At 37.2% G+C, this 27594-nt stretch overlaps 1 protein-coding gene across 13 annotated transcripts; it reads right to left on the bottom strand.

Annotated features, from left to right (window-relative positions):
• On the bottom strand, positions 444–24648 carry LOC109717290 (putative pentatricopeptide repeat-containing protein At4g17915). 13 transcript variants are annotated; one of them, XR_002218153.1, is made up of 9 exons: positions 24419–24648; positions 24071–24177; positions 23329–23370; positions 22801–23117; positions 22523–22605; positions 9756–9824; positions 6639–6825; positions 1151–1221; positions 444–1056 (listed from the first exon to the last, which is right to left on the bottom strand). XR_002218153.1 is itself a non-coding variant. In XM_020242978.1 (7 exons), the coding sequence occupies exon 7, from the start codon at positions 20469–20471 to the stop codon at positions 19302–19304; it is 1170 nt and encodes a 389-aa protein (XP_020098567.1). In that variant the 5' UTR covers positions 20472–20597; positions 20675–20733; positions 22523–22605; positions 22801–23117; positions 23329–23370; positions 24071–24177; positions 24419–24640; the 3' UTR covers positions 17993–19301. The 13 variants fall into 13 exon arrangements, 9 of the variants coding, with proteins under 9 accessions (XP_020098571.1, XP_020098567.1, XP_020098563.1 ...); XR_002218151.1 differs by having other exon boundaries at positions 444–917; XR_002218152.1 differs by lacking the exon at positions 6639–6825 and having other exon boundaries at positions 444–917; positions 24419–24647.

The raw sequence follows: 27594 nt of genomic DNA, 5'->3' as shown, positions 1-27594 counted from the left end.
TGATAAAATATATACTTTTAAAAATCAAAGAGAGTGGAAAATTTGAATATTTATAATTTTTTTTTTCCTATTTTAGCCTTCCAATATTTATTCCGATGGAAAACGAATCCCTCCCAATTGATTCCTCCCACGACGGTGGGAATAACTTTGATTCTGAAAGGAATTTTCAAAAAAAACATTTTTTCACAAATAATTATTTAAATTCAAATATTAATTATTATTTACTTTTAAATTATTATTTTATATTTAAATTTGAATTATGAATCTAAAATTAAAATGTTAATTTCTTAAGTTCAAGTTTAGATCCTAATATAAGTTTGACATGTGAATTTAGGATTAGGGCAAGTTTGGTTTAGTATTCAACAGCATTACCCTGCAGCAAAATTTAGTGCTAACATGGCAGACATAACTGGCTCTTTCATGTGGCGATTTGCGTCAGCAGATTGATGGACGTCAGATATTCAATTGCAAAAATTCAAAGGTTCAAGACAGGCGTAAAATTATTACAAATTGTACATTTAGCATTCGGAGTGCGACATTAGAGCACTACAGAAAGATCATCACTAACAAAAAGTACAAGTAAACCAAAATCGAGACGAAAGAACTGGAAGTTGTAATTGATACAGTTAGATCTTGTATAGTTGGCTATCAACTGAATGTTAAGCCGACAGAAGGATACTTTGATGTCAAGTTTAGCGTACATGGTGAATCTGTCGAGTAAAACAGTCATAAATAGGGGACTTAGACGGGGGCAGAGAGAGACAAAGAGAGAGAGAGAGAGAATCACATCTTCTCCAAGGCAGAAGGACTGATAGGAATTACGCCGGTGGCAGATACGAGAGCATCGATAGGAACATCGCAGGGGGTGACGGGGATCACGCCCTCCTCCATTATTTGCACCGAGTACGCAAGCGCATCTGCATGCATCAGACAACTTAGTAACTATATCATTAATAAGTGTCACAGATGCGTAATGGAAGTATAAAACTACAAAACATTATCAGGAAATTTATCCGGTGCCTCGTTATCAGATTGTAGTGTAGCTTCTGTTGACTTCTGAAAAGCAGAAGGGCGGCGGATGAAGACATGGGACAGCATAGTTTTAGGCAAATTTAACATAAGAAAAACAAAAATTGAGAATCAACATTACCGAGTAGAGGTTGATTCCAGTTATTCTCCGTGGCGAGCTTCTGGTATCTCTTTAGGAATACATCATAGTACCTTCGGAATTGCATGCACAAATACAAATTATAAGAGTTAAACAACTATGCAAGTGAGTCAGTAAGTTGATATGAAGTTCATGGAATGAAAGCAATAACGATAACTACTCTTTGAGAAGTCGGACTATAATAATATAATTAAAAAAAATCCTAGAAAAAAGTTCTAAACAATCACAGCGAACCTCCTCAACGGCGAGCACAAAATTGTATAATCTTAATCAGTAAATTGTGTTTCTTATCATTGTATGTACTATTCACGAAATAATGAAACCAAAGACATTTGAGGTACTCACAAGGTGGATGGAGCATCAGAGATCATCAAATAAAGAAGGTAGAAGAAACATAAAGAGAAAATCAATCAATTAAACTTACCTGAACTAAAACCATAATGTCTTTGAAACACGCAATATGCTCGTTAGTTTGACATTTCGTGGTCCACATAATTTGACTAGAGGTAGAATCAAATTATAATTTGCAAACAAGCATGACAACAATGATTGTCTCAATGCCATTCCGGCCAGACATACTTTTGTTTAAACAGGTAGCATCAGGATAATCAGGCATATGACCGCGAGCAAAGCCACTCCATTTGCTCATTTTTAAAAAGTTTATACCCTTCTTTTAATGTTCACACACACAACAGAAGTGGTAAAATAGAATAAAATTAACCATACTGAAAACACAAAGTGGTCTATCATGTATCAGCCAAAGCGGAAAAAATGGGGCTGCGCTGCCCCAGCTGTAAAAACCCATCCCGAAGATAAAAATTACAAAGAGGTTCAAGATAAAAAGTTTATACCCTTCTTTTAATGTTCACACACACAGCAGAAGTGGTAAAGTAGAATAAAATTAACCATACTGAAAACACAAAGTGGTCTATCATGTATCAGCCAAAGCGGAAAATGGGGGCTATGCTGCCCCAGCTGTAAAAACCCATCTCGAAGATAAAAATTACAAAGAGGTTCAAGACTTGAATTTTCAACTGTTGGACTGATCAAAGCAAAAGTGCTGAATGAATAAATTAAACCACCGTTCTTTAATAAATTAAGCTATTGGAGAATAACGGTTGTTTCACATAATTTAACATTGTATCAGAGCAAGAGGTTTTGAACATAGTTAGTTCATTCGCGAATTATTCGCGAATTATTCGCGAATTATTCGCGAATTTTTCAAAACCCGAATTAAACGGCTATTTTCGAATTTTTTCCAAAAAATTCGGAAAAAAGGGGGATTTTTTGAGTAAAAATATGTGTTCGCGTATTATTCGGTGAGCCGAATTATTCGGCGAAAAAAAAGGGATCACGCACACGCCTGCCCGCGCCTGTCTGCGCCTGCCTGCGCTCCCGCGCACGCGCTCCCGCAGTCGCATGCGCTCTTGGGCTGCCTGGCCCAAAACAGTAAACTACAAAAAAAAAAAGGAAAAAATCTTTCCAAACACCTCGCCTAAGACCAAAAAAAAAAAAAAAAATTTCTTTTCAAATTTTTACTTAATTATCTTAATTTTGTAGCTATTTATTCCTATATTTGTAAAAGATATAAATATTTATGCTAATAGCATAAATCTTGAGAGAAAAAATTTTAATTTAATAGCCAAATTTTTTATCCCGAATTTTTAATTGGTAAACGTATAATATCCAAATAAATCACGTATCCGAATAATTGATGAATCCGTTTTTTAGCCGTATTTTTCAACGAATTTAAAAATTAAAAGACGAATTTTATCCGAATTATACCCGTACCGAATTTTTGCCGAATCCGAATTAACTAACTATGGTTTTGAATTCGAGTCCTACCTGGCTCCTAGCATAATTTAATTCCCTTTCATTTAATTTAAGTCCATGTCTTGAGCCTATGAAAAAAGTCTCAAGCCCAAACGTGAGGGAGAGTGTCGAATATACAAATTAAAAACACCATTCTCTGATAGCTTAAGCTATTAGAGAATAACGGTTGTTTCATATAATTAACAAAATCTTGAAATTTGACTTGGCTTTCCATATAAATTACAGGGTTATATGCAGATTTTGAATATTGAAGGAGGTATAGTGCCATTCAAAAGATATGGCTATGCTCAAGCAGCAATAAATGTGCTAAACTAGAGCCAGGCAAACATTTCGATTTTGGCAACCTTATACCCTGAAAAGATAGTATTACTAATAAACAGAGCAGAGTTAATTGACACATTTTATTAAAACCAATTTACAACAGAGGCACACTTTGGAGTTCCAGTTTTGCTATTTGTGGAACTCTTTATTAACATATTTGTTGTTAATGGTCAATATGAGACGTTTTCTCATTTAACGGCATAAAGAGATCCAAATCAATTGAATTTTGATTACAAAATTCTTTAAACTATTTGAAATGAGATCTATACTCTTAATCTTTATTACAAAACTCCTGCCATTACTTTTTAAAGGATATTCAGTCGTTCATTTTTGTTTCCACTTGATGGATAAGAGAACAATATAAAAAAAGTATGAAATTTGGTTTCTAAATGCTTCAAGTGGTATAGATCATGTTCAATATTGTATCGATTTGAAGGCTCCATCATCGAAAACAATGGGTGGCAACAGAGCTCGTTTGTTACTAACAGCATTCCAACTCAACTCTCTCTCTCTCTATACATTCTCACCTCTCTTTCTCTCGTCTTTCACCAGCACAAGAGAGGTGAGTCTTGTTCTTCACCTTCATTTTCTTCCTCTCCATTTCCTAATCCAATTTCTTCTCACCCTCATGTTCTTCTTTTCTATTTCCTCCTTCTTGAAGCTTTTACAACTATAGGCTTGGAGAAGAGTTTGGGGATTAGAAAAGAAGTGGCTTGGAGTGGAGCTTAGGGATTGGAAAAGAATTGGCATGGAGGTTCCAATCCTCAACCCTAGCATACTAATCTTGAATTAGAGTTTGAATCAAGGTTAGTCTCTAGTTAGTTTGATTTGAGAGTAAAATTGAGGATTTTCTAGTTAGTTAAACTAATGTTAAAATTTATAATTTCTAAATTTGGAGCTTTTTGTTGAAATTGATGTGTGTAGAACCTTCTTGTAGGTTGGAATTGAATCTCCCAACAACTTGGAGTGGAGAAATTTTTGAGATTTCTTGGTTAAGATAATTTTTTCGCCTATTTTTTAAGTGAATTTTGGTAAATTTTGAGATGAAGTTTTTAAGAGCTTGTAACCCCTCGACAATTTTGGTAAATTTCGAGATGAAGTTTTCTTAGGGACAGGAGAAGAGGGTGGACAACTTGTTTCAAGAGATTTAAGGGTTTTCACCGACTTTTCGATAGGTTCGACCTAATGGAAATTGGTGAGGTCCCCCTATGTCTTCGACTCCCTTAGTTCCAATTCTTGTTCAATCATGACACTTGGAATATTTGTAGATGGTTTAGTACATAAGATCATCATCTCATGCATATTGGTTGGAAACTCTATAGTATATGCCTTGTATAGCATGATGCGTGAATTTTATTGATACATAAATTTTCTTAAGTTATGGTCATCTAATAAGTGATGCATGAGTGCTTTACTCTCTAAATACCTTATTGTAAGTTGAGATGTACAAATTCATACTAAATATGAATACTCTTGTTGCTACTTGATCATAAAGCCAACATTGGCAAATTGGTATATGGCCAAGAATATAAACATGAGAACTCTTATATGACAATGTATAAGTAAATGAGATTGTATGACCTTGAACAATGTATGAGATTATCACTTGCAAGAGCTAACTATGCTCATTTAGCACATCGAATGGTAGGGTCGCTCCCTATAAGCACGGCCCTCCGAAGGTATTGCCGTTGCGACACAAGCACGCCTTGCTTTTTGAGTGCCGATTAGGATGTCGTGGGAAAGGAACAATGCCATGGTAGGGGTGCCTACCATGAGATCATATGGCACAGCACAGGCTAGAACTATACCTTGAATAAGTTCTCAAGAGATTGAGTAAAACATTGATACTTGAATATCAATAAAATAATTGATGCATGCATGATAGTTGAGTTCATATAGTTGATGTTTATAGCACTTTTATTCCAAATATTGCTATTTCAGCATTTATTATTATGACCCTATCTCATGTTTTAATCTCTATCGCCTTTTGAATAGAAGGCAGATGGGGTACATGGATGTACCGAAGAATCAGGTGTAGACAATAAATTTTGGATTTATTGTTGAAGAATTACAAACTAATAACTCTTTTCGTCATCTTTGATAAGGGCAATAATGTTTAAGCTTAGACAAAAAAAAAGAAAATGGATTGAGATGAAAATTTCATCTTCCCTCCATTCTACATTTTTGAAGCTCTCGAGTCCGAGCTTGCTTCTTTTTTTTTTTCTTGGTTCCACATATATTGGAGAGTGATGAAGCTTTACTTCACCTCCAAGCTATAAGTATAGGTGTTCCCCCCCTCTCCCCAAGCTTCATTGGAGTTCCTCATTAGAGGAGCATTATAGAATGGAGTTTAAAACTTATTACAAATTCAATTCAAATTTTAATTATTTGTGAAGGAAAACGGCCGATCGTTCCGCGAAAATAAACAATCATTAGGACACATCTCTTCGCACCGGCAGACACTTTTGGGGCGTCTATTTAATGACACCCTTGTGTAGATTGAGAGCATCCGAAAAAGGAATGAGAAAATAAGTTTTTCTTCTTCATTTCAATCTCTCTACTCTTTCAATCCTTCTAATCTTTCAAGCCGTATCGTCTTTAATCTCTTTTTGGAATGGGTTTTGATCGAGAGAACAGACTTGTAGTACAACTTGATTTGCTCTATTGTAGCCGTTGTATTCTAGGGGTAGGATTTCCGTGAAGCCTTTGCACTATAGAGAGGAAATCACTATCCTTAACAAAGTTTTGTTAAGTTTTCTAGAAGCGCCACCTATTTTCTTTAAATCTGTGCTTCTTCAAAAATCATAATTTTTCTTCAACTTTTATTTCATTCATACCTGTCACGCCCTGGGCCCACAGTTGAAGCCTCCTAGGCGCATTTTATCTCCAAACAATTCATTTCCACTTGGGTTTAGCAACTTGGCTACTCCAAAAAGGTAGGTAAACTCTCTATTTACTGTGCCAAGTCCTTGCCTTGATCCGATGCACCGACGGCGGATGGACTTGCGAAATAGAAGTAGAATTATAAACATAATTCACAACGGATAAGACTGCCCAAGGATAAGCTCGACCCACCAGCTTCAAAGGAGGCATAATATGTGTAGGATAAACATATAATCTAGAGATAAACATATGTACATCAACTATACGCGAAAAGTGAAACAATACTATTACGCCTCAACAAGATAATATGATCTCCGTGATTCAACTCATGTATTACTTACTAATCTATTTACCCAATCTATAAAAACCGAACTCAAGGTTCGTCTCATCTTATACTCAACTTAGCTATTGATGGCGAAATCGTTGCACTCACCTCTGGCATACAAGTCTATAGGTGGTGAAATCGTCGCATGCACCAGGGTCTGTCAATAGGCAGCGAAATTGTGGCAGTCACCCTTGTAAAGTCTACACCTCCAAAGGGACCCGACTTGTGCGGGAGTGACCACCAACGAGTAAAGCTCAACAAGTTATTGGTCTCTACGATTAGTGATCACATGCACCTGTTCAAGAGTCACAATTAACAACCTTGTCATTGTTCTAAGAGTGAATCAATCAATTGATGTAATCAACCATTCAAGATTCCATGGCGCTATTGCCCAAGTAGTGACCCAATCAACCTTTATTCTTAATCTATGTTAGATGGCACTATATTCAATAATTACAAACACATGTCAAACTCTAAGTTGTCTCTGGAGAATGTCATACTAGTTCAATAGTTCGTAATATAGGTTAATAGGCTTTGACCAACCATATTGACAAAATGTAAATTTCTCACATCATGCTAGCTAACTTACCACAAGAAAGGTATATCTCATATAAGGATGCTCATGCATACACATTTACTACACAAGCTACCAAATTACACTTATATGCTCAACATGAACTTTGTTCCCTAGACATGGGAAGCGATCCAACCACTTAGGAATTGTACAACCCACCTCTAATTAGAGTTCCATGCCGAGAGCTTGCTTCCCTTGCGCAAACACCTAAACCCAAGGTCCAATTTGGCCAAAGACCTTCAAAATCAACAAGATCCCTTAATTGGACGTTGTAACCTTGTAATAATCCACTTTGTCATTGCCTCAAGTCAATCTATCCTTCAATTAAAGTTTCTAAGGGTTAGATGATTTTTAAACCCTCTATGTACAAAAGTTTCTAAGGGTAAGACAATTCGATAATTCTCACCGATGCCGAGTGATCATTGGTTAAGTACTCTGCACACCAAAAACACATAGGAATCAACAATTTTTCTATCAAAACATGATGAACGCATCTTTTTAATTTTTTTATAAAAAAAACCTTATCATTAGTATGGAGCAAAAATGTGATTCGTGACTAAGCTCTTGGCCGTGAAAATATGATCAAGAAGCGAGACTGCGAGCAATCAATGGCAACCTTTCCTTCGACGATGAAGGCCTTCACAATGATCCTTAGATTCCACTTCGTTAAATAGTTGTATATATACATATCAAGTCTAAAATAATCCAAAGATAATCATAAGACAAATTCTCAATTCCCAAATTTCTATTTTTTAAAAAAAAGAAAAATTTGAAATTCACAGGATACCCATATCTTATCCACTGCCCAATTACTTTGCACCATGCTTCCATTGACCAAACTTAGAACTAATTCGCAACTTTACCACTCTTTATAGCATCATCCCTTTATAAAATCTCAAAAATACTAGATGACATAACCATACAGTAACAATTTTCTAGGAAAGTAAGAGGAGAGCCTAAATTATTCAACTAAAATCAACACAAATAGTAGGATCACATCCTACAAATCACCAAAGATAAAATAAATATATAAAAATAATATAAAAATAGAGTAAAAATTGCCCACCATAGAAGTAAACTGCTTCAAATTCGTGAAGCAACGCATTTGATGAGCTTCGGAGAAGGAGAAGTGCATGATCGAGAGCAGTAATGATAATAATATGACCTCTTTCTTTTTGCATTGCTCAGAGAAGAAAGAGAAAGAGAGAGAGAGAGGAGATAATGAACTCCGAGCTCACAGGCCAAGCTTCAGACGTTGGCTTGAGCTTGGAACCTGGAACTGTGAGAAGGTTTCGGATCCGAAGCTAGTGGAGGCACTGTGTCGAGGGAGAGAGAGCACAGGGTGTTGTCAAAGGGAGCTAAGCTGGGAGAACCGCCGGTGGCGCCGCCATCGTCGTCGGCCGCGACCGTGGCCGAGAGGTGCTCCCAGAGGAGGTTAGCGGCGGCGAGGCAGCGACAATGAAGGCGATGGCAACAGAAAGAGAGGGCAAGGAGGGAGGAGTATGGGAGGAGTATGGGAGGAGGAGAATGGAGGAGTCATAGAGGAGTTGGACTAGGGTCAAGGTAAGAGTGAGAGAGCAAAGGAGGAGTATAAAAAGAAATGGGGGCGTAATGTCGGTATGGGAAGATAGTAGTAGGTGAACCACTACGAAGACGGTAGAACGCTACGACGACCATTAATGAGAAAAAACAGCATAGTAGGGTCCCCAGCCCGCGAAATGTGGAGAAGTTTCGGAGCCTCTAAACTCTAAAGGTTGTCAATTCATAAGTTCATAAATGCCAGAGTGCTACAAAAGTATGTACACCCTCTCAACTTTGGGCCACTTGGAATCAGATCCATTACTTTTTTTATTTTTTTGTTTATTATCACCCTTTCAATTTTATTTGTTTATTTATGTTGTTTCAATTAGTGGAATTGAAGATTTCACTAATGGGTTAAAGAGCTATTGGCAGTTAACGATTAGTTGAATTTGTGCTATCTTCAAATAAAAAGTAGTTAGTGTTAAATTTGATGAAGTAATTGTTTAACTTGATGAAATTCTCATGAATTGATATTCTTATTTTTTCAAATCTATCATTAGACCATCAGTTCATGACATTTTGATCAATTCGATCAAGTTAGTAGGATTTCTCTTTGTACAACTAATTTTCATTACTTGAGGTCAGATTTTATTCTAATATATTTGTTTATTGTTATAATATATTCATAGCCCTAAATCTTCTCTTCTTAGATATTCAAACTAAATTTTGTTGAGGAACAAAAATGAAACTTTGCCGAACGTTTAGTACTAGTATCACAACTCAAGCCAATAGTGAAATAAGTTTTGGTAGTTTCAAGTAACACATCACACAATAGTGAAGATACAAAGGGATCGCACACCGGATGTCTAAGGCCTTTTTTATATATAATTATAAGAAATCAAAGGATAGTTAAAAAAAAAAAAAAACCCGAATTAGGCATGTGTTCATGACATGTAACTGTACCAACCATTCAGAAAAGGGCAGGTCATTTTTATTATCTCGCCCTCTCTCTTAACCCATCAACATATTATATAGATCAAAACTAGAAATAGCAGCAAACATGAGACGTACTAACAATGGAAAAGGAAATATTGCAATTAGAAAATATATATACACCAAACGAGCCTCACCTAATGGCTCCAAAATGGCAAATCCCAAAACCCTCTCGTGATCCAGAAAAGGATGCCTCATGGAGCTTTCTGGGAAACGAGTCAAACAAAGTAGAAGAGATTGGTCATACAGGAAAACAGTATTATCGTGAAGATGAAATTTAGATGCCACAACAAGTATCTAGGTGAGAAAAAAAGAAAAGCAAAAAAAACACTAAAAGATAAGATGACCCACCAAAGAATAAGAAAAAAAGAAAGGAGAAAGTTGGGCAATGAATAAAATCCTCCAAAAGAGTATACCAAATTCCCCAATAACAAAATAACAAAAGAAATGTAACCATTAAAACAATACCTCAAGCTAGCAGCAGGTAAGAGCATCCAGTTCGCTCAGCAGGTATTGCTAAGAGCATTATTGATTAATGTACCCGGGAAAGAGCTACTAATCTGCCTCCCAATCCAGATTAGATTGGCGGAAGGTGATGTATTATAACTTCTATAAATTGATTCTATTGCAATCAACAAAACAAATCATTGATCAGTTGAATCTTCCATCATAAAGGAAAAACAGTCAGGTTTCGGATACACGAGTTCCTGTATATCCTTCTATGAAAATTTCTTGATATTGTCATAAGACGGAATAGCAGCTCTTCTGGCCAATATGTTATTTTACCCCTATTATGTGTTTTTTCAAATGTACATTTTACGGATATATTTCTTGACATTAGTATCACTGTCAAGTTGTGAATTTTGATTCCTAGTAACATCAATATTGTAGATCATTTCCAACAATATGAACCAAAATCCAAAAATTTTTCAATATTTTTCAACAAAGCATCACGCAAAGACAAAATCAATCCGTATACATTGAATAACCTTTCAGTATTGTTGTATATTGGTCATTCCAATCTTATCTTGTAAGCTAATACCTCTGGGCATGTTTGGAGCACGAGATTATTGGGGATTGAATTCAAGAGCATGAGATTGTTGGGGATCGGATTCAATGTAATCTGGTCCACAGTTAGTCCCTATGTTTGGTATAGCCATCGGATTGGACTAATTAATCCCCACCAACAAATAGTCACTGCTGTATGGAACCAATTTGTCCAATGTGGGAGGATAGGATTAGAAGGGATTGGATTAACGCCCTGTTTGGATACTCTTGAAAATGTAGCATAGCTAAACTATGCTACGGCAGTAGGAAAAATATCCTATGAAGTGTTTGGGAGGAAAAAAAAGTAACGTAAATTTTAGAGTATAGTTAAACTGTACTTCAAAAAATGGAGTAAAAGTATAATCCACTCTAACCAAAGGAAAAAAATTCCACCATTCTTGAGCTCCCTTATTCAAAAAAATGCATTAAGTTCTAACTTTTAAATTTCAACATAAAATTTTAAATTTCAACATAGATTTAAAATTTAAAATTTAAAATTTAAAATTTAAAATTTAAAATTTAAAATTTGAAATTTGAAATTTGAAATTAAAATTTTAAACTTTAAATTTTAAATTTTAAAATTCAAACTTTAAATTTTAAATTTCAAATTTGAAATTTGAAATTTGAAATTTCAAATTTGAAATTTCAAATTTCAAATCTCATAGTTCAAATCTCAAATTTTAAACTTTAAATTTTAAATTTATTTTTTAAAATTTAAAATTTAAAATTTAAAATTCTAAATTTCAAATTTCAAATTTTAAATATCAAATTTTAAATTTTAAATTTGTTATTTTAAATAAAATTTCAAATATAAATTTAAATTTTAAATTTTAAATTTTAAATTTCAATTTTCAATTTTCAAATTTTAAATCTCAAATCTCATAGTTCAAATTTCAAGTTTGAACTTTAAATTTTAAATTTATTTTTTAAATTTAAAATTCTTAATTTCAAATTTTAAATTTTAAATTTTAACTTTTAAAATTTAAAATTTAAAATTTAAAATTTAAATTTCAAATTTGAAATTTCAAATCTCAAATCTCATAGTTCAAATTTCAAATTTTAAACTTTAAATTTTAAATTTATTTTTTAAATTTAAAATTTAAAATTTAAAATTCTAAATTTCAAATTTCAAAATTAAATTTTAAATTTTTTATTTTAAAATTTTTAATTTAAAATTTTAAAAATTAAATTTTGATTTTTTAAATTTAAATTTTAAATTTTTAAATTTCAAATTTGAAAATTTAAAATTTAAAATTCAAAATTTAACATTTCACATATCAAATTTTAAATTTTAAATTTTTTTGAAATTTTAAAATTTAAATTTTAACTTTTAATTTTAAAATTTAGAGAAATCCAGTAAAATTGTATAATGCGCATCCAAACAGTTAAAAAATTGAATCCGTAGAACTTTTTAGATTTGGAGGATTCCCTATTTCATCTAAACCAAAACCACAGTTTATAAATTTCGTGGAGATTTTTTACTGTGCATCCAAACAGCCCCTAAAAGTCAACATCCAAGGATTCTTAATTTGCGACTTCTAAAAATAAATCTACATTTTCTTCCTGAAAAATAATGCCGAAACATTTATTTAATTTTTCATCTAGAAATCAAATTGTCCTCTCTGGAACAATAAATTTTAAATTCGTCATTGCTATACCCCCAAGATTAAGACCTCAGAAATAAGACCACAACATTCATCAAGTTGCAAAGAGCTTGGTGGTTGATACTTGATATCCCAAATTCGAGTCCTAATTACTTTATATTTTCAACTAAGTTTGTTTCTAAAAAAATGAACGAAGTGGTGAACATACTACCTTTCTACCTCTCTCAAAAAAAAAAAACACAGCTGCAGATGCGGGCTCCAACAACTCGCCGACGCTGCCGGGGCTGCCGGTGACGTTCGCAGCGGCTGAGTCGGAGACGTCGAGGAGGGTGGGCACGGCGTCGACGGTGACGAGCATGCATAGCATGCAGGCGTTGTTGTTGTTGTTGTTGTATTGGTCGGCGGCTGTGGCGGAGGAGGAGCAGAGGGATTTGATAAGGGCGGTGGGGACACTCAGGGAGGAGAAGGAGAAGAAAGAAGGAGGAAGAAGAGGAAGAAAAAAAAAGTGTAAATTGGAGAAAACAGAAGAAAAAAGAAATGGCGTAAATTTCACCTAAATAGTGCAATTTCATTCTAAAGAGTGTAAATCTGATTTTAAAGAGTGTAATTTCTGTCTCAAAGAGTGCAACGTTTATTTAAAATAGTGCAATTTTTTTTAAAAAATAGTATAACATTATTTTAACAGTGCATTTTTATTATCTTCTTTTTTCTTATATAATTTTTGATCTTTTATGGAGGAAATTTTTTTATTTTTTTTATAATTTTTTGTAGTCACGATCTCTCCCTTGCCCTCTATTGCAGCCACTGCCCTCGCCGGAGTTTTCTCCCCCCTCTCGTTAGTGTGCTTCTCGTCCTCGAGAAGCACTTCCTCTTCGTCGCCGGCAACGGCGGTGGGCTGTGGAGGCGGTGGAGGAGGATCGGAGAAAAAAAAAAAAAAGAGTCACGATGCGGCCTGGACGGGGTCAGAGGCCCGGAGGGTGGGGGGTGCGCGGGCGAGGACGAGGCAGTGAGGGGCAGAGGCAAAGCACGGCGTTTTGGCCTCGGCCTCCACCTCCGCCTCGGCCTCCACCTCATCCCTGGCCACAAATGGCACACAGTTCAGGAGTCGAGTAAACTCCCGAATGTACTCCTGCACTGGACGATCCCCTTGTGAATCCTCTTCAAATCCTCCTCGAGCTTCTGTTTCACACTGTTGGGGAAAACAATCCCAAACAGCATTCCACAGAACTCATCCCATCTCAGCTGCAATGCTACCAGTCCCTGCTCTCTCCTCACTCTTCTCCACCAGGCGTGGGCATCACCTGCAAAGCAATGGACTCCCAAAGATACCTGCTCCCGCTCAGGAATGAACAGATCCTTAAATAGCTTCTCCATCGCACTGACCCAGCCCTCAACAACCCAGGCCTCAGTGCAACTGCCATCAAAGGTCGGCACATCAAAATGGCGGAAACGAGCCAACCTCTCTGTCCACCGCTCCTGCTCGGCCTCTGTCAACTGTACTGGTCCCTTAGCAGGCGCAACTGGCGCTGCAGGAACTGCTACTGGCGGAGGAACTGCTGTAGCTGGTGCTGTCACTGGGTAGTCGGAGGTGGAACAGACGACTCTGGTGCCCTCGGTGCTGAACTCTGGGGCGAAGCTAGCCTCTCGCACATCCTCTCCAACAACTCCCCCTGCCGCCTCGTCACCTCTGTCAGGGTGGCTAACTGTGCACTCAAGTCCGGGGATGCACTCGCCTCCGATCGAACACTCTGCTCCTGCCGGGCACTCGGCTCTGCATGCTCAGGCATCTCGGAAGGTCCCGCACGATCCTGTGACAACTGGGCACACTCCCGTAACGACGGTCGACCTCGGCGACGATACATAGCTGAAAGGAACAGATCGGGGTCAGATGAAACACAAATACTCTCGACCCAATCAACGAAAGTCTGGAAGGCGACCACTATCTTCCTCCAAAATTATGTTGTCTGCAGCCAACATAATTTCTCAGGCCAAAACAGGCATTCCTTCAATCACTCACCCCATTCTAGAAGGAGTTAGAACAATTAATCATTGACTTTCGCAATACATTACGCCTCTCGCGTCTTGTCTTCCTAAGATTTGCCAAACTTAGGTTTTCTAGGTCCCAACGACCTAATGCTAAGCTCTGATACCAACTTAATTATATCATGCCCCGGATTACTCGTTCCTCGGGCGCGCCGACAAATCCGCCGTATACAAAGACATTTTTCCTGTATACGAAGCGATAGCTGTACCTGTAAATCATACAATACTACAAACAGTAGTATAGAGCTGCTAGAAGAACCAATAATAAAAACAAACCGAGTTTCATATACATACGCCAAATCCAAGATACAATACTACTCGCACTGGCGAGTTAAATATATGTATGTACATGAACTCCAACAAAAAACAACTATCTGCTGTAGGGGCACCTCTATCTCGGCTCGTCGGGTAGGACTCTAACTCGCGACGCCCTTGCCTCGATCCAGATCAGCAACAGCAGCAGCCGAAGACAATGGCTCTGCAAAAACGGGATAACAACAGGGCGTTAGAACTACTGTAAAATAAGTAGTCTTCAGTGGGTGCCGCCCTCAACATCATCGGTCCACCCACTAAGTCTACAGAAGGGAACAAAGGTAGTAATAAATGCTGGAATAAAATCTACAGCTACTATTTATTACACTATCATGGTCTAAACTGACCTACTGTAGTAATGTCAATCCTGACCCAATCTCTTTAGGGACTATAAACATACCCGTCCCAGGGACTGTGAACACACCCGTCCCGCCCAGTTGAGACTATCCAGCTACCTCTACACTATTTAGTCTGTGGAGAGCAAGTCTAACCGACATGAACGACACCAACGTGAAAGCACAACGCCCATCTCCGGAGTGGCACTCATGGGAGCTACCCAACCGAGTATGCAGCGTATCTCTGTCGAACTCAATCAGGCACTCTCAAGTCAAAGTCCAAGTAACCAACTCTAACTGGTCTAACAACCAACAGGTCACGTGCCCTCGGCACAATCCGACGCCAAAAAGGCGATATGGGTCCACCGTCAACCCCGACGGCACCCAACAATCCGAAACAGTCTGAACGCTACTGTAAAAATACACTCGGCATCCCAGCACGAGCGTAACTGAAAGCTAAACTACCTGAGGTACCCGTCGCCTCGATACTGCGATGATACAAAATTACAACGGCTCCTAGAGCTAAATCAGGTAGTGTAAACAAGTGACAGGTCCAAATCGCTGATTTTCTCCTAAGTAAAATTTCAAGTCCAACATGTATATTTATGGTTTACTAATCATGTCCTGAATGCTGATTTCATCCATGATACAATCAACGAAATTGAGCTACAACATGATTTACAAAACTGGAAATAATGCATGTCGACTAATACTGTGCTTAGGAATAAACCGATGTAACCCACCTTAATTGCTAATCCTGGCAGCAAAGAAGGTCCTGAACCAATGCTAATCCCTACTGGATCAACCAATGTCACGCTCCGCGACCGCCTATTTGGTCGGTTTCGGGCACGCCAACAGATCGCCGAACGGACAAGGTTTCCCCTGTACGGCGGACAGAGTCTCCCCTGTACGTTCAAGACATAGCAATCAATACAATGTACAAAGTTCCAACCAGGAACACATTTCAATCAAGATTGCATAGTGGAAGGTATCAAACAACATAACACATCCTATGTTATTACATGCATTCACATTCATACATTTTACATCCCAAATACTTATTACATTTAACTTCCAAATACAATCCAATTTAACATGATTATTACAATCCTATTCCTTTCATTTCCTTACATCCCTAAGTAAAGCCGACTCAGGGTACCGCTATCTCTGGTCTCGGTGGCAGGGCGCTAACTATGATGCTACGCCCTCGCCTCGCGCCGCAGCGCCGCTCACGTGCGAACCTGTAAACACCCCAAAACCACGTGGGGTGAGAACCAACTCCATGTTTCCTAGTGGGTACGGCCACCCAAAGGAAGAGCTCGACCAATAGGTCCAAGGGAGGCAACTGCAAGTTAGTTCAATAAATAGATAAATATATATCTTGATTATGCAACGAATAAAACCATGCATTGCCTCACGAATGCAATAATGCAATGCTATATGCAAATCAGGCAATAATGCAACTATTCAACCAACTAGTAGTTCATTCGATACTACTTTCAATTCTGCTAACCATAGCTCAATCATTCGATATCTAAGGTTTTCTCTATCTTAGATTCTTGTCAATCACCGTTTTAATCATGAAGTTTCATCTACCTTTATAAGGCTAACCACCCGACTCGGTCTTCAGTCAATCGTCTGCGGAGTACCGCACTAGAACCAGGCTCGAGGCGATGGACGTCTCACATACACCTCAGCCCTAAATCCTCTCGACTAGGATACCAAATCTATAACTCATAATGCATACTTGTTGTACATTCATTTGGTTATGACCCAATCTTACCGGTTAACCATGTTAACCCCAATAACTCACCACCAAAATCCCTTAATAACGGGGGACTCGAACCTCCCTGGGGACCGTCATCTGGGGGGACTTTACCACGCTCAGTGGTGACTAACTCCGGGGCGCACCGCCCGAGGGGAAGCTACCTCCCTCAAGCCAAGACGTAACGTGAGTATCGATCCAATCCTCAATTTGAGGATTCATAGCCACTCGTCACAATGCCAATGTCATGATAGGTCTCTACCTATTTAATCATGCAACTCTCTATGTCAACTTGGACCAATGTCAATATGGTTAAACTATGTTTAACAATCACTTTCTTGATGCCAATCATGTCTCTATTGTCACTGTCACCCTTGTTTACTAATGTTCAAGTCCAACTCTCACATTTACACAATAATAGGGTCCTAACATACATGAATGACACCAGAATATACATGCTCAATCACCACAAGTGTTTGCTAGGTTCAAGATACTAGGTTTAATGCCACTCGATCTAATATATATATAGATTGTCCACTATGTTCCACAGCATGGCAATATGTCATCAAGTATATTTTTTTTTTTCTATTTAACATAATCCACAATATGTAAATTCATAATATATCATTATGCACATATACCACTAGCATCACATGATATGCCAACATACATATAGTCATTATCCAAAATAGTCCATACTTAGCATCTCATGCATTCTTTTAGCACTTAATTCATTATGCATTACATTTAGCATATTCNTTAAAAATTGAATCCGTGGAATTTTTTAGAGTTGCAGAATTCTCTATTTTATCTAGACCAAAACCATAGTTTATAAATTCCGTGAATATTTTTTACTGCGCATCCAAACTGGCCCTAAGCTTAAAGACTCCTTACTCTACATTTAGTATATAAATAATGAATTACATTACAGGATCTAAATTTGAACTTAAATTCATATTTTGAATTTAAATATAAATTTAAATTTAGATTTTGAATTCAAGTATATGTACTAGCCAGTATAGAAAATATCAGTTTTACTACCTGACTGTACTGGCCAAGATAGAAATTTTCAGTTTTACTACTACACTGATATATCTGATTGCAAGATTGTAAAACTAATAATTAAAGTATATATATGTATGACAAAGTGATAAGCCAATTTAATGATAATATTTGTTTCATCTCATGAAGAAGCAAAAATTTCCCAAACCATTTATCTTCTCTGAGACAAGAAGACTAGAAGTATGCAATGAAGTGCAATAAGTAACTGCTGAGTAATAATCCATGAAGTGTTTATGGCCTATTAAAATACCAATAAAAGGAAAATTTACACATATTCCAGGGCATGTTACCTCCACAATTGCCTCAGAAGGTTTCGACTTTATGCTATTTGTAGCTAAACACACTAAAAATTTATTGACGAAGAACAGTTGACATTCAATTTTATGAGTGAGGTTAGCAAACAACGCCACAGCAGAGAACTTTCATGGCTTCTTGCTCGTTAGGAGAACGAGGAATCAAAAGAAAAAATAGATTAATAGATCCCTTCTTGCAGGAAAATAGCAATCTTGGATTCTTTGTAATGCTCCCTTAGCAAAAGATGCAAGAATACAATGAAGATAGCAACCATTTCAAATGAGCATGACTCTCTGATGATCTGAATACTGGAGTATATAATTTCCCATCACATCTCACCAAAGTAACTGATGCAAGAATGCCATGAATCTCTATATCGAGCTCTAAGGAATTGATAATACCAATTTGTCTCTTCTGTGTAGGTTATAAATAAAGTGCAGATTAGGCATTTTACACAAGCTGAAGCTTCTTATTATGACTTGCCTTCTTAGGATCATCCCTTCGCTCACTAGAAAATAAATAAATAGCTCATAACCAGGCATCCACTGTGTACAGCATTTGCTCCAATCCTTTTGAATTCACATATTATAAAGAGTGACCAGAATCAGAGGTTTATTGTACATCGTTGTCGATTGGGCAGTCTGTGGAGTTTTTGTTGCTCTACATGGTTCACAGCATATGAACCAAACAGTCCCATGATCGATGTTCTGAACCCAGGTCACATGCAATGCAACTTTAATGGGCAAACAGGCATGATTTGGCACCTCTCGCTGCATACACTGACGTTCTATATATAAAGAAGAGCGGCGTGAGAGCATTTTCCAGGGTAAGTTGCAAGTCAAGTTTAAGGGCAGACGGATATCCGAAGTGATAAAAGCTAGCACTGTCGCATTAAAAGAAAGTGCAGTGCTTTCAGCATACAATGTAGAGTTGCATCTTGAAAATTGATCATGGCGTTGAAAAAAAAAAAAAGAAGCCTGAATAGTAGCCAAAAAGTTAGTTTGAATGATCCCAAAAAGGGTTTTCACAGAGTCATTAAAGGCACTCACGTTGCACGTGCCAACTTTTGTTTCAACTTTCAAGGAGTCCCGCAGTTGAAAGAAATCATTAAGCAGTTTGTTTCTCTCTTCCCAAAACTATTCCCCAATCATGGCAAGTCTTCCTGAGTCACATACAACATTACATGCTCTTGTCATGTCATACTATTTCATACTTAGCACACTACTGCAAAAGTCGAGCAACATGTATTGCGGACCGGAGTTTCCTTGCATCCCTTTTAAACCCAAATCGGCGAAGACCAGAAATAACAGCACGTTGGGCAGACGTTAGCACATTAGTGCCTCCCTTTAAACCATTTAGCAAGAATCTGGATGCCATTTGGAACCTACGCACCTTGCAGAGACCGTGAACTAATGATGTGTATGCAAAAGAATCCTTCCACTTCATACTATTAAGTAGCTTGATGGCCATATCCACCTCACCAAACTTACACAGCCCATCAATCAAGCAATTATAGGCTACCAAATTGGAATCCAAACCCCTCATCTCCATTAAATGTAATAGCTTTTCAGCAGCATCAATGGAGCCTATCTTACATAAGCCATCAACCAGTATAGAAAATGTGTATTCGTCACTCTCGAGGCCACGTTGTTCCATAGCACTCAACAACTGGAACGCACTGTCCAAATTGCCCTCCTTGCAATGGAGATAGATTAGAGTATTATAACATGCTTTGTCAAGCTGAATGCCACTTTTTATCATTGATGCTGCACAAGTACTAGCTTCTTTGATCCTACCTTTCTTAAGTAACATACTAATTACTGTACAATACGGAAAAACATCTGAAGTGTGTCCGTTGTCTATCATTGAGGAAAAAATCTCAAGACCTTGTTCGACCTTTCCATATCTAAAGCAACACTTCATAACCGTCGTATAAGTTATGGTATCGGGTACAAGGCTTGTTTCTCCGAGCTCCTTAAGGATCTTTCTAGCATCATTTAACTTGCCGGATTTGCAAAGCCCATCAATCATCGTATTGTATGCCACAAGCTCCATAGGGAAATTCATTCTTTGCAAGTTCCTAAAGAGTCTCAAAGCATTGGATTCCTTCCTATGCTTGCACAACCCGTTGATCAAAGTGTTATATGTGGTAGGAGAAGGGGTGATGTTTTTCGAGGTCATATCAAGAAAAATCTTGTAGGCATCCTCGGGATAACCTGATTTGAATAGGCAATGCATCAAAATGTTATAACTCCAAGAATCAGGAGTGATCCCAGCTTGCAACATCTCCTCGAAAAGATCGAGCGACCGTAAGGGCTGGCAATGCTGAGCAGCCCCTGCGATCAGTGAATTGTATGTAATAACATCAGGGTTCACCCCCGCCTCTCTCATTCTGTAGATAATTGAGTACCCTTCATCTAGCCCAACACAGCAGCAGTATGCGTTGATCAAGGTGTTATAGGTTACAGCATCAGGAAGGCAACCGAGTCGTATCCCGTCGACAAGCACAGCCTCAGCCTGCACCAACTTCCTAGCCTTACAAAAGGAAGCTATGCAGATATTCATTAGCCGGGTAGAAAATCGGCAACTCATACCTTGGTAAAGGCATAGGAGCAGATATATGGAGCAGATATATAAATAAAATGATCTAAATCTGCAAGGTTGCAACCAAAATAGCAAGAATTAAACACCACAGAAAAAGAAGGATAGAAACATTGGGAAATAAGCATGCTGTTAGAACAAAAATACAAAAACCTGGACAACAAGCATACTATACACACTACAACAAATTTGGGTTTTAGTGGCGATTATTTTTTAAATTCCCAGCAATTATTATTGCCGCTAAATAGTTTCGTGCCAATTATGACAATTGCCACTAGTGGTAGGGTCGGTAAAAGTTTGCTCTGGCATTTGCTAAAGTCTAAATAAATGCAACTAAATACTGCCCAATAGCAACTATTATAAATGCCACTATAATTAATTATAATTACCACCAAAAACATACTAAATGATTGCTAAATAAAACTTATAGTGGCAATTACAATTAATATTAACATACTTGATCCACAACTTTTACGAATTTTAATTTACATTTATTTAACAAATCAAATTGGAGGCACTTTTAAAATTAATGGTTTCGTTACCTATGGTCTGCTAGCTATGTTAGCTACAGTTCCTTCAGCTGAAAAATCAAGGATTACAGTATCGGTCATGCCGCACCGGCCAAGAAAAGGGCACGGTACAGGGGGGGTCTCGAACCCCCCCGTGTGCCNGAAACAGAGCACGCCGTGCGCGCCCCCACGGCGCCGTGTGCCCCCCCCAAGCTCTGGGGGGGACATGGCACGGGAAAAGTTTGCTTTTTCTTTTTCTTTTGTTCTCTGGGTATCGAGCCCCCCCGGGGCCACCTATATTGTCTTTTTTTTTTCACTTTGTTATCTTACTTTTTTTTTGCTTTTTAGCGGATGCCTTTTTTTTAACTGTTTATTTATCAATATAAGAGCAAATTTTTAATTGACAAATCTGATCCATACCGCGGGGGGCGAATTCCCCAGCACCCCCCTCGGATGTCAGTGGTGGGCTATGGGCTCGGACCTGTCGGCCCAAGCCCTCCACTTCCACCACATACATCCATTTTTTTTTCGCAAAATATTTTGTCAAAATTGTCGCATCGCGAAGCTTTCGGTGAATCAAGGGAACAAAAATCGATTCCTAAACAAATTTTGATCAGATATTTTTAAAAAGAATAAAAGAACAAAAAATATGGATGTAATATTGAGAATATATGACTTTCTCACAAATACCAGCAATACTTATATCAACATTGTCAAATAAATCTTGTATCTGCAGATGACAATACGCCATATGATTAAGCGCGACGATCTATATTGAATTAAGCAGTCATCTCTATGTAAAGATGTAAATTTAAATAATTATTGTACTTGTGAATTTTATTATTGTATTTTAATTTCTATTCTACATCAAGTATAGTTGTATTTTACTTACAAAAAGCTTACATGCATGTTAATTGATGAGTATAGTAAGGTATACATAATAAATATTCATATTATTTATTTAAATCTTTCAAAATAACATTATAAGAGTTTATTGGAACTAAAAAAACTGAAATAAGTCCGTGCCAAAGTGTGCCAGTAGGAGGTCATGCGTATCTATCGGCACGCAAGCGTGCCCCGTGTTGGCACGCAAGCGTGCCTGTGCCGTACCGTGCCAGAGACATAACGGCACGCCCCCGTGCCACGGCACTTTAAACCTTGTGAAAAATAGATAGCATCTCTGAATTTAAATCATTTTTGTATGTAATTGGATACCAAGTAATCCGACTAAAATAACTCAAATCAAAACAAGTGAAAGCCGAGAGAGAGAAAATAAATAAAAATTCAGGATCTATATCAAAAAATGATACATAAGTAAGCGGATCTTTATACCTTTATTTACTCAACAATCAAAACCTTTGAACTCAATTCCACAGCTAACTCAAACTACTGGACTTTAGATTTAATCATCTCCACTGCAAGAGAAATTATACAATACAATATATTAATTTTCGAGTTTCTACTATAACTATGATTCAAGTGAAAAAAATAGAAACTTGTCTATGTTCAGCAAAAGCCAAATTAAAAAATATGCCAAAGCAGAACAATAGGTGCTGATGTGAAAATGACTTGTTGTAGAATGCAAAACATAAAGTAGGAGGAGAAATTACCATCAACAGCATCATGGGAAGTTGCTGTTTGAGTGCTGCGATCGATCCAAAATTGAAGCCTCTCTTCCGTAATATCCTCTTCCACACCGTGATTTTTAGCTCTTCTCCAGAAATATATCAGCAATGACTAAAGAAGATTAGATAAAGTTAGCAAAATTGTACAATAGAGGTGAGGACCAAAGTAGAGGATCAAAGTAGAGCAAAGCACAAAGTGCAAAATAATAAGCAAAACAAGGATGCATTCAACAAAAGCTTTTTTGAAGAGATTAAAGCTGCCTGCTTGAAAGAAACATCTTCTGCCTCCTCTTGTTTTAGCTCTGCAAGTAATAACAATGTAGTGCAATTAATTACCATCATGCACTATAACAATAGTAAAATAAAATGACAACATCGGAGGTGACGTACCATTCGTTAAGTATTATATCTTATTCATACAAACTATTTGCAAGGTGATGTAAAGGTTGAAAATTTCAAAAGTTGCTCATACTAGCAGAAAATCAAGAGTAGAGATGATGTTTGATGCATTACCAAATGACTCGAAAAATTTGGGCTCGCCAGGTGCTTTGAAATCTGCATAAACATAAAAAAGAAGTAAAATAGCATAATACAACTAGAGGCACTTGGACAAGTAAAACAGCATGCATGAGAACAAAAGCTTATCTACTTCTTGCTTTTTTCTACAGCAGTGTTACACTACTGCTTCTCCTATTGAGAATTGAAAGAGAGTTCAGACTGTCTTTATTTTAGAGGCTTTTGGGCTCTGACTATGGAAGGGAATGTCTGGTGAGAGGGATAAGTGCGTTTTAAACTCACTGCACACCAGGTTGGACTCTTCTGCTGTTTTTTAGTAGGTTAGGGTTCTAAGGAGATTGGGTTTGATTTTTCTACATAGAAAATGAAGCACAAATATATGACTGGTAAAAAAGACTTGGAGCTACACTGAGGATAAATACATAAACTAATTGCATGCATATATTAAATATGAAACTGAATCAAATTTACAACTAGGATAGACTCACAGTTTAATGGTGGAGTCTGTGGCCCAACAAATCAAATACTTTCCCCTCTGATGTATCTCCCAGAATGCATTTCAATTTTATTTTTAGAAATGAAAATTGGCTGGAGGAAGTTCAAGACGAACAATTTTTTTTTTTACTAAAAAGGACCAGAGCAATCAGAGAACTAGTATAATTTGCAGAAAATTTAAATTTTTGTAACATAATTATCATACAATATGGTATGATCAACTCAAAATAACTCATCAATTTACCTAGAAAGACCAGAGAAAGCCCTTGTGATGATGCACATTGTATTTGTGGTAGAGTGTTTGGAGTCCTTGGACACTAAAATTAATGCTAACTAAAATCAAGAAAATCGCTGCAACATACAAGAAGAAAAGGGTTAGGCGAAGAAGTTTCTTTACATGCCCAACCATAAAAAGCGAAAAATATTAAATATTTATTGGCTAAAAAGATCCAAAACCTGCAAATAAACCTGAGAAGCCCCACGACTCGTCGTTGATGGAGATTTTTAGAGTAAAAGGAATTGGACACAGCTATGGATTTGAATGTAAATAGTTATTAGAGAAATGGTAGAATTTGATATTGAGAGCTCTTACCAATGGATCGGTGCACCGAATCGAGAAGCGGCACCGCCGAGGGCTTGGATCGGATCGCCGGGTCGAGGATCGTCCTCGCGGGGCCGAGAAGGTCGGGGGCGATAGCGAGGGCGATTTGGGGATAGGATCGGAGCTTGGAGAGGACGCGGAGGATGAGGGAGGAGGGAATGAGTAGACGTGAAGGGGAGGGGGAGAGCTCGAGCTCGGAGAGGAGGGGGTGAGGGGGTGAGGGGGAGAAGGGGTTGAGGGTGGGGCCGCTCGTGTGAGGTCGACGCAGGGGAAGGGTGCGGTGGAGTGGGCTCGGGTTTGGTTCAGGTTAGGGTTAGGGTTCCATTTAGGGTTCAAAATAGATATATTAAAGCGTTTTTTTAGTCCAATAGTCTTCTCCTAAAATTTTATTCTAAATATAGACCTGTTAAATTTTTATTTATAAACATGATCCTAAAGCGGTAAAGCGGTGAACCATTCACCGCTTTTTTTCTTTTTCTCACTTCTTTCTATATTACTAAGATTATAAAAGCGGTGAATGGTTCACCGCTTTTATTTTTTTTCTATTTCTAATGAGTTATGAATGCGGTGAATGATTCACCACATTTAGAGGTTTATTTTTATAATTATTTTTTTACAAAAATTATTTTTATAATTATAAAAATCGATAGGACTATTTATAAAAAAAATTTTATATTAAACATAAAATCTATATCCATACTTTTTTTCTATTATATTAATCCCCAACAACCGAACTCTCCTTGAGAGTGTCGAATGCCTTGTTGCCTCCGCCGCTAGCCCCAAGGAAATCACTAAGTTCTCCCTCAACTTATCCAATATGAGTTTAGCCAAGGGTCTCGCTTTCCACGCGTTTCGCTCCCGCGACTTAATCCGCACGCCTCTAGCGTCAAGGTCCAGCCTTCGCAACATTGCATGTCACGAAGAGCACTCATGAGTATAAGTCCCTCTTTGTCTCGTCTCATGTGCCTGGAAACACCCACGGCCATACCGCATATGTGGCATGCTCGCTCGGTCCAACGGCATCCATCCGATAAGCCACCCAAGTGTGCGCCACAAACTAGCCCGTCTCCCAGTGCCAGCGACTTAGCGTGACACCCCGTATGCCCATGCTTCGCACTTCCGTGCTTCGCATCCAACTCATACGGCTCCCGTGTCCCATCGCTCCTGGCAAGGAAAACCAACACCGTGTTTCTCGACCGTCTACACAACCCTCACTTTGCCATGACACTCCGCGCCCTTGATCTCTTTAGATTCGCCTCATAAGGCTCTATCCATATTAATCCCCAATAAAATGTGCCACGTGGCGATATCTCTTTAACTTGAATTGCCCTCACCTCTTCCAAAACGTACACCCATTTACCTCCCTTCACATACTCTCATATATTTTTCAAAATGCACACATCTTCACCTTTCTTCATACTTTTCCAAAATATACACTCTCTCATTTTCCCACCCTTCACAATTTTTTAAAACATACACTCTCTCATTTTTCCACCCTTCATACTTTTTAAAACGTACACTTTCTCATCTCCCCACCCTTCATGCTTTTCAAAATGTACACCCTCTCATCTCCCCACCCTCCATACTTTTTCAAAACCTTCATATTTTTTGAAAACGTACACTCTGAATTTAAAAATGCAGATTTCTACATAGCATTATATTTTTTTCAAAACCTTTATAGCATTATAGTGTATTTCTACCTTAAACTTTTCATTTTTTTCTTCTTCTACATCCTCTCTCTCTCTCCCCATTAACAGAGAAGTTGGTGATAGTGTAATTTTTAGTAGATGTGGTATAGATTGCTAGAGCATTCGTTGCTATGCCAAGAAACTTCGCTATGACTCCTACGTTGCCCCTCGCAATGGCCTCCTCTCCGTGGGCTGTGATTGCAGCGCTTGCTTCCCTACCTCCTCTCAAACCTCCTCCTTTGTCGCCTTTGACGTCCAATTCAACTACTTTACTATCGACATTCTAAAATCCTTTTTTTTATCTTTCTATGATTTTTTTTTCTTTTTAATCAAACCCTTTTTATATGAGATTCAATTTTTTGGATTTAGGAAAAGATCTGCAAAGCTATCATTTGTTTGAATATTGCGATATTGGGATTGTTTACTATGTATGCCAGCTGTTCGATGCATTATCTTTGAACATTAAAATAATATTTATAGGTTCCAAATTATTATTATTATTAATTTTTAAATACTAATTTTTATAATTTTGATTTGATTTAGTGCAGAGAAAAAGCATGTGACGATGAATCAAAGAGCTATGAATCCGAAGCCTTCTTTCAGGTGAGATTTTACATTTCAATGAATTTAAAAAATAATTTTTTCCTCTATTTTTTTTCTACTAATTTTATTTTATTTTAATTGTTATTTTTTTTGAAATTTGATTTTGATGCAGAAAAGAAGAAACCAAAGCCCATTAATTCGTCAAATAACGAAACCAACCCTAACGAAATCACCTCCAAATTTTTTTCTCTCTTATATTCTTGCATTAAATTACTTTTTTTATTTCTATCTATACAATAATTTTTATTTTCCTATAGTTCTTTCTTTTTGTTTTCTTTCTTTGTTCTCCACTGGATTATATTCTCATTCTAATTTCTTGTAATATATTTTTTTTATATTATTAACCGATCATATTTTTTATTATTGTTTATATTTAATTTGTAAATTTTGATTATAATTTCTATCCGCCGCATCGCGCGGGTTCCTAAACTAGTTATTATTAGTCTGTAAAAATTATATAATTTAAAATAGGGTTAATTTCATACAGGAGGAAAATGAGGATACGAAGAAAAAGAGGAAAAAGAAGAAGCAGGAGAGGAAGAGAAAGAGGAAGAGGAAGAGGAAGAGGAAGAAGAAGCAGAGGAAGAAGAAGAAGAAGAAGGGTAAAAATGTCATTTTACCTTATTAACTAATCACGGTTAAGTATTTTAATTGTGGTTAACTAGATTTCTCTATCGGGTATTAACGACAGGGACATATCTAAATACATTAGAACTTTTGTAGGGATAACTTATGAAAGTTGAACTTTGCAGAGATATATCTGCTATTCACCATGTTTGTAGGGACTTGTATGAAATTAACCCCTTAAAATAATTACTGCTAAATATAATTTGATAATAAATAATAACAGTCATTCGATAATTGCCGTTATTAAAT

Source organism: Ananas comosus, linkage group 11, assembly GCF_001540865.1.
Source record: "Ananas comosus cultivar F153 linkage group 11, ASM154086v1, whole genome shotgun sequence".
NCBI classification, from domain to species: Eukaryota; Viridiplantae; Streptophyta; class Magnoliopsida; order Poales; family Bromeliaceae; genus Ananas; species Ananas comosus.
The sequence above is the reverse complement of the archived record's forward strand: the minus strand, read 5'-3'. Positions and strand labels throughout refer to the sequence as shown.

Coding starts and splice junctions, on each gene's coding strand:
- LOC109717290 (XM_020242973.1), bottom strand. CDS start 20,809: ATGCTTATTTCCCAATGTTTCTATCCTTCTTTTTCTGTGGTGTTTAAT. Junction 20,598..20,674: donor GCTCCTATGCCTTTACCAAG/GTATGAGTTGCC, acceptor AAGTTGGTGCAG/GCTGAGGCTGTGCTTGTCGA.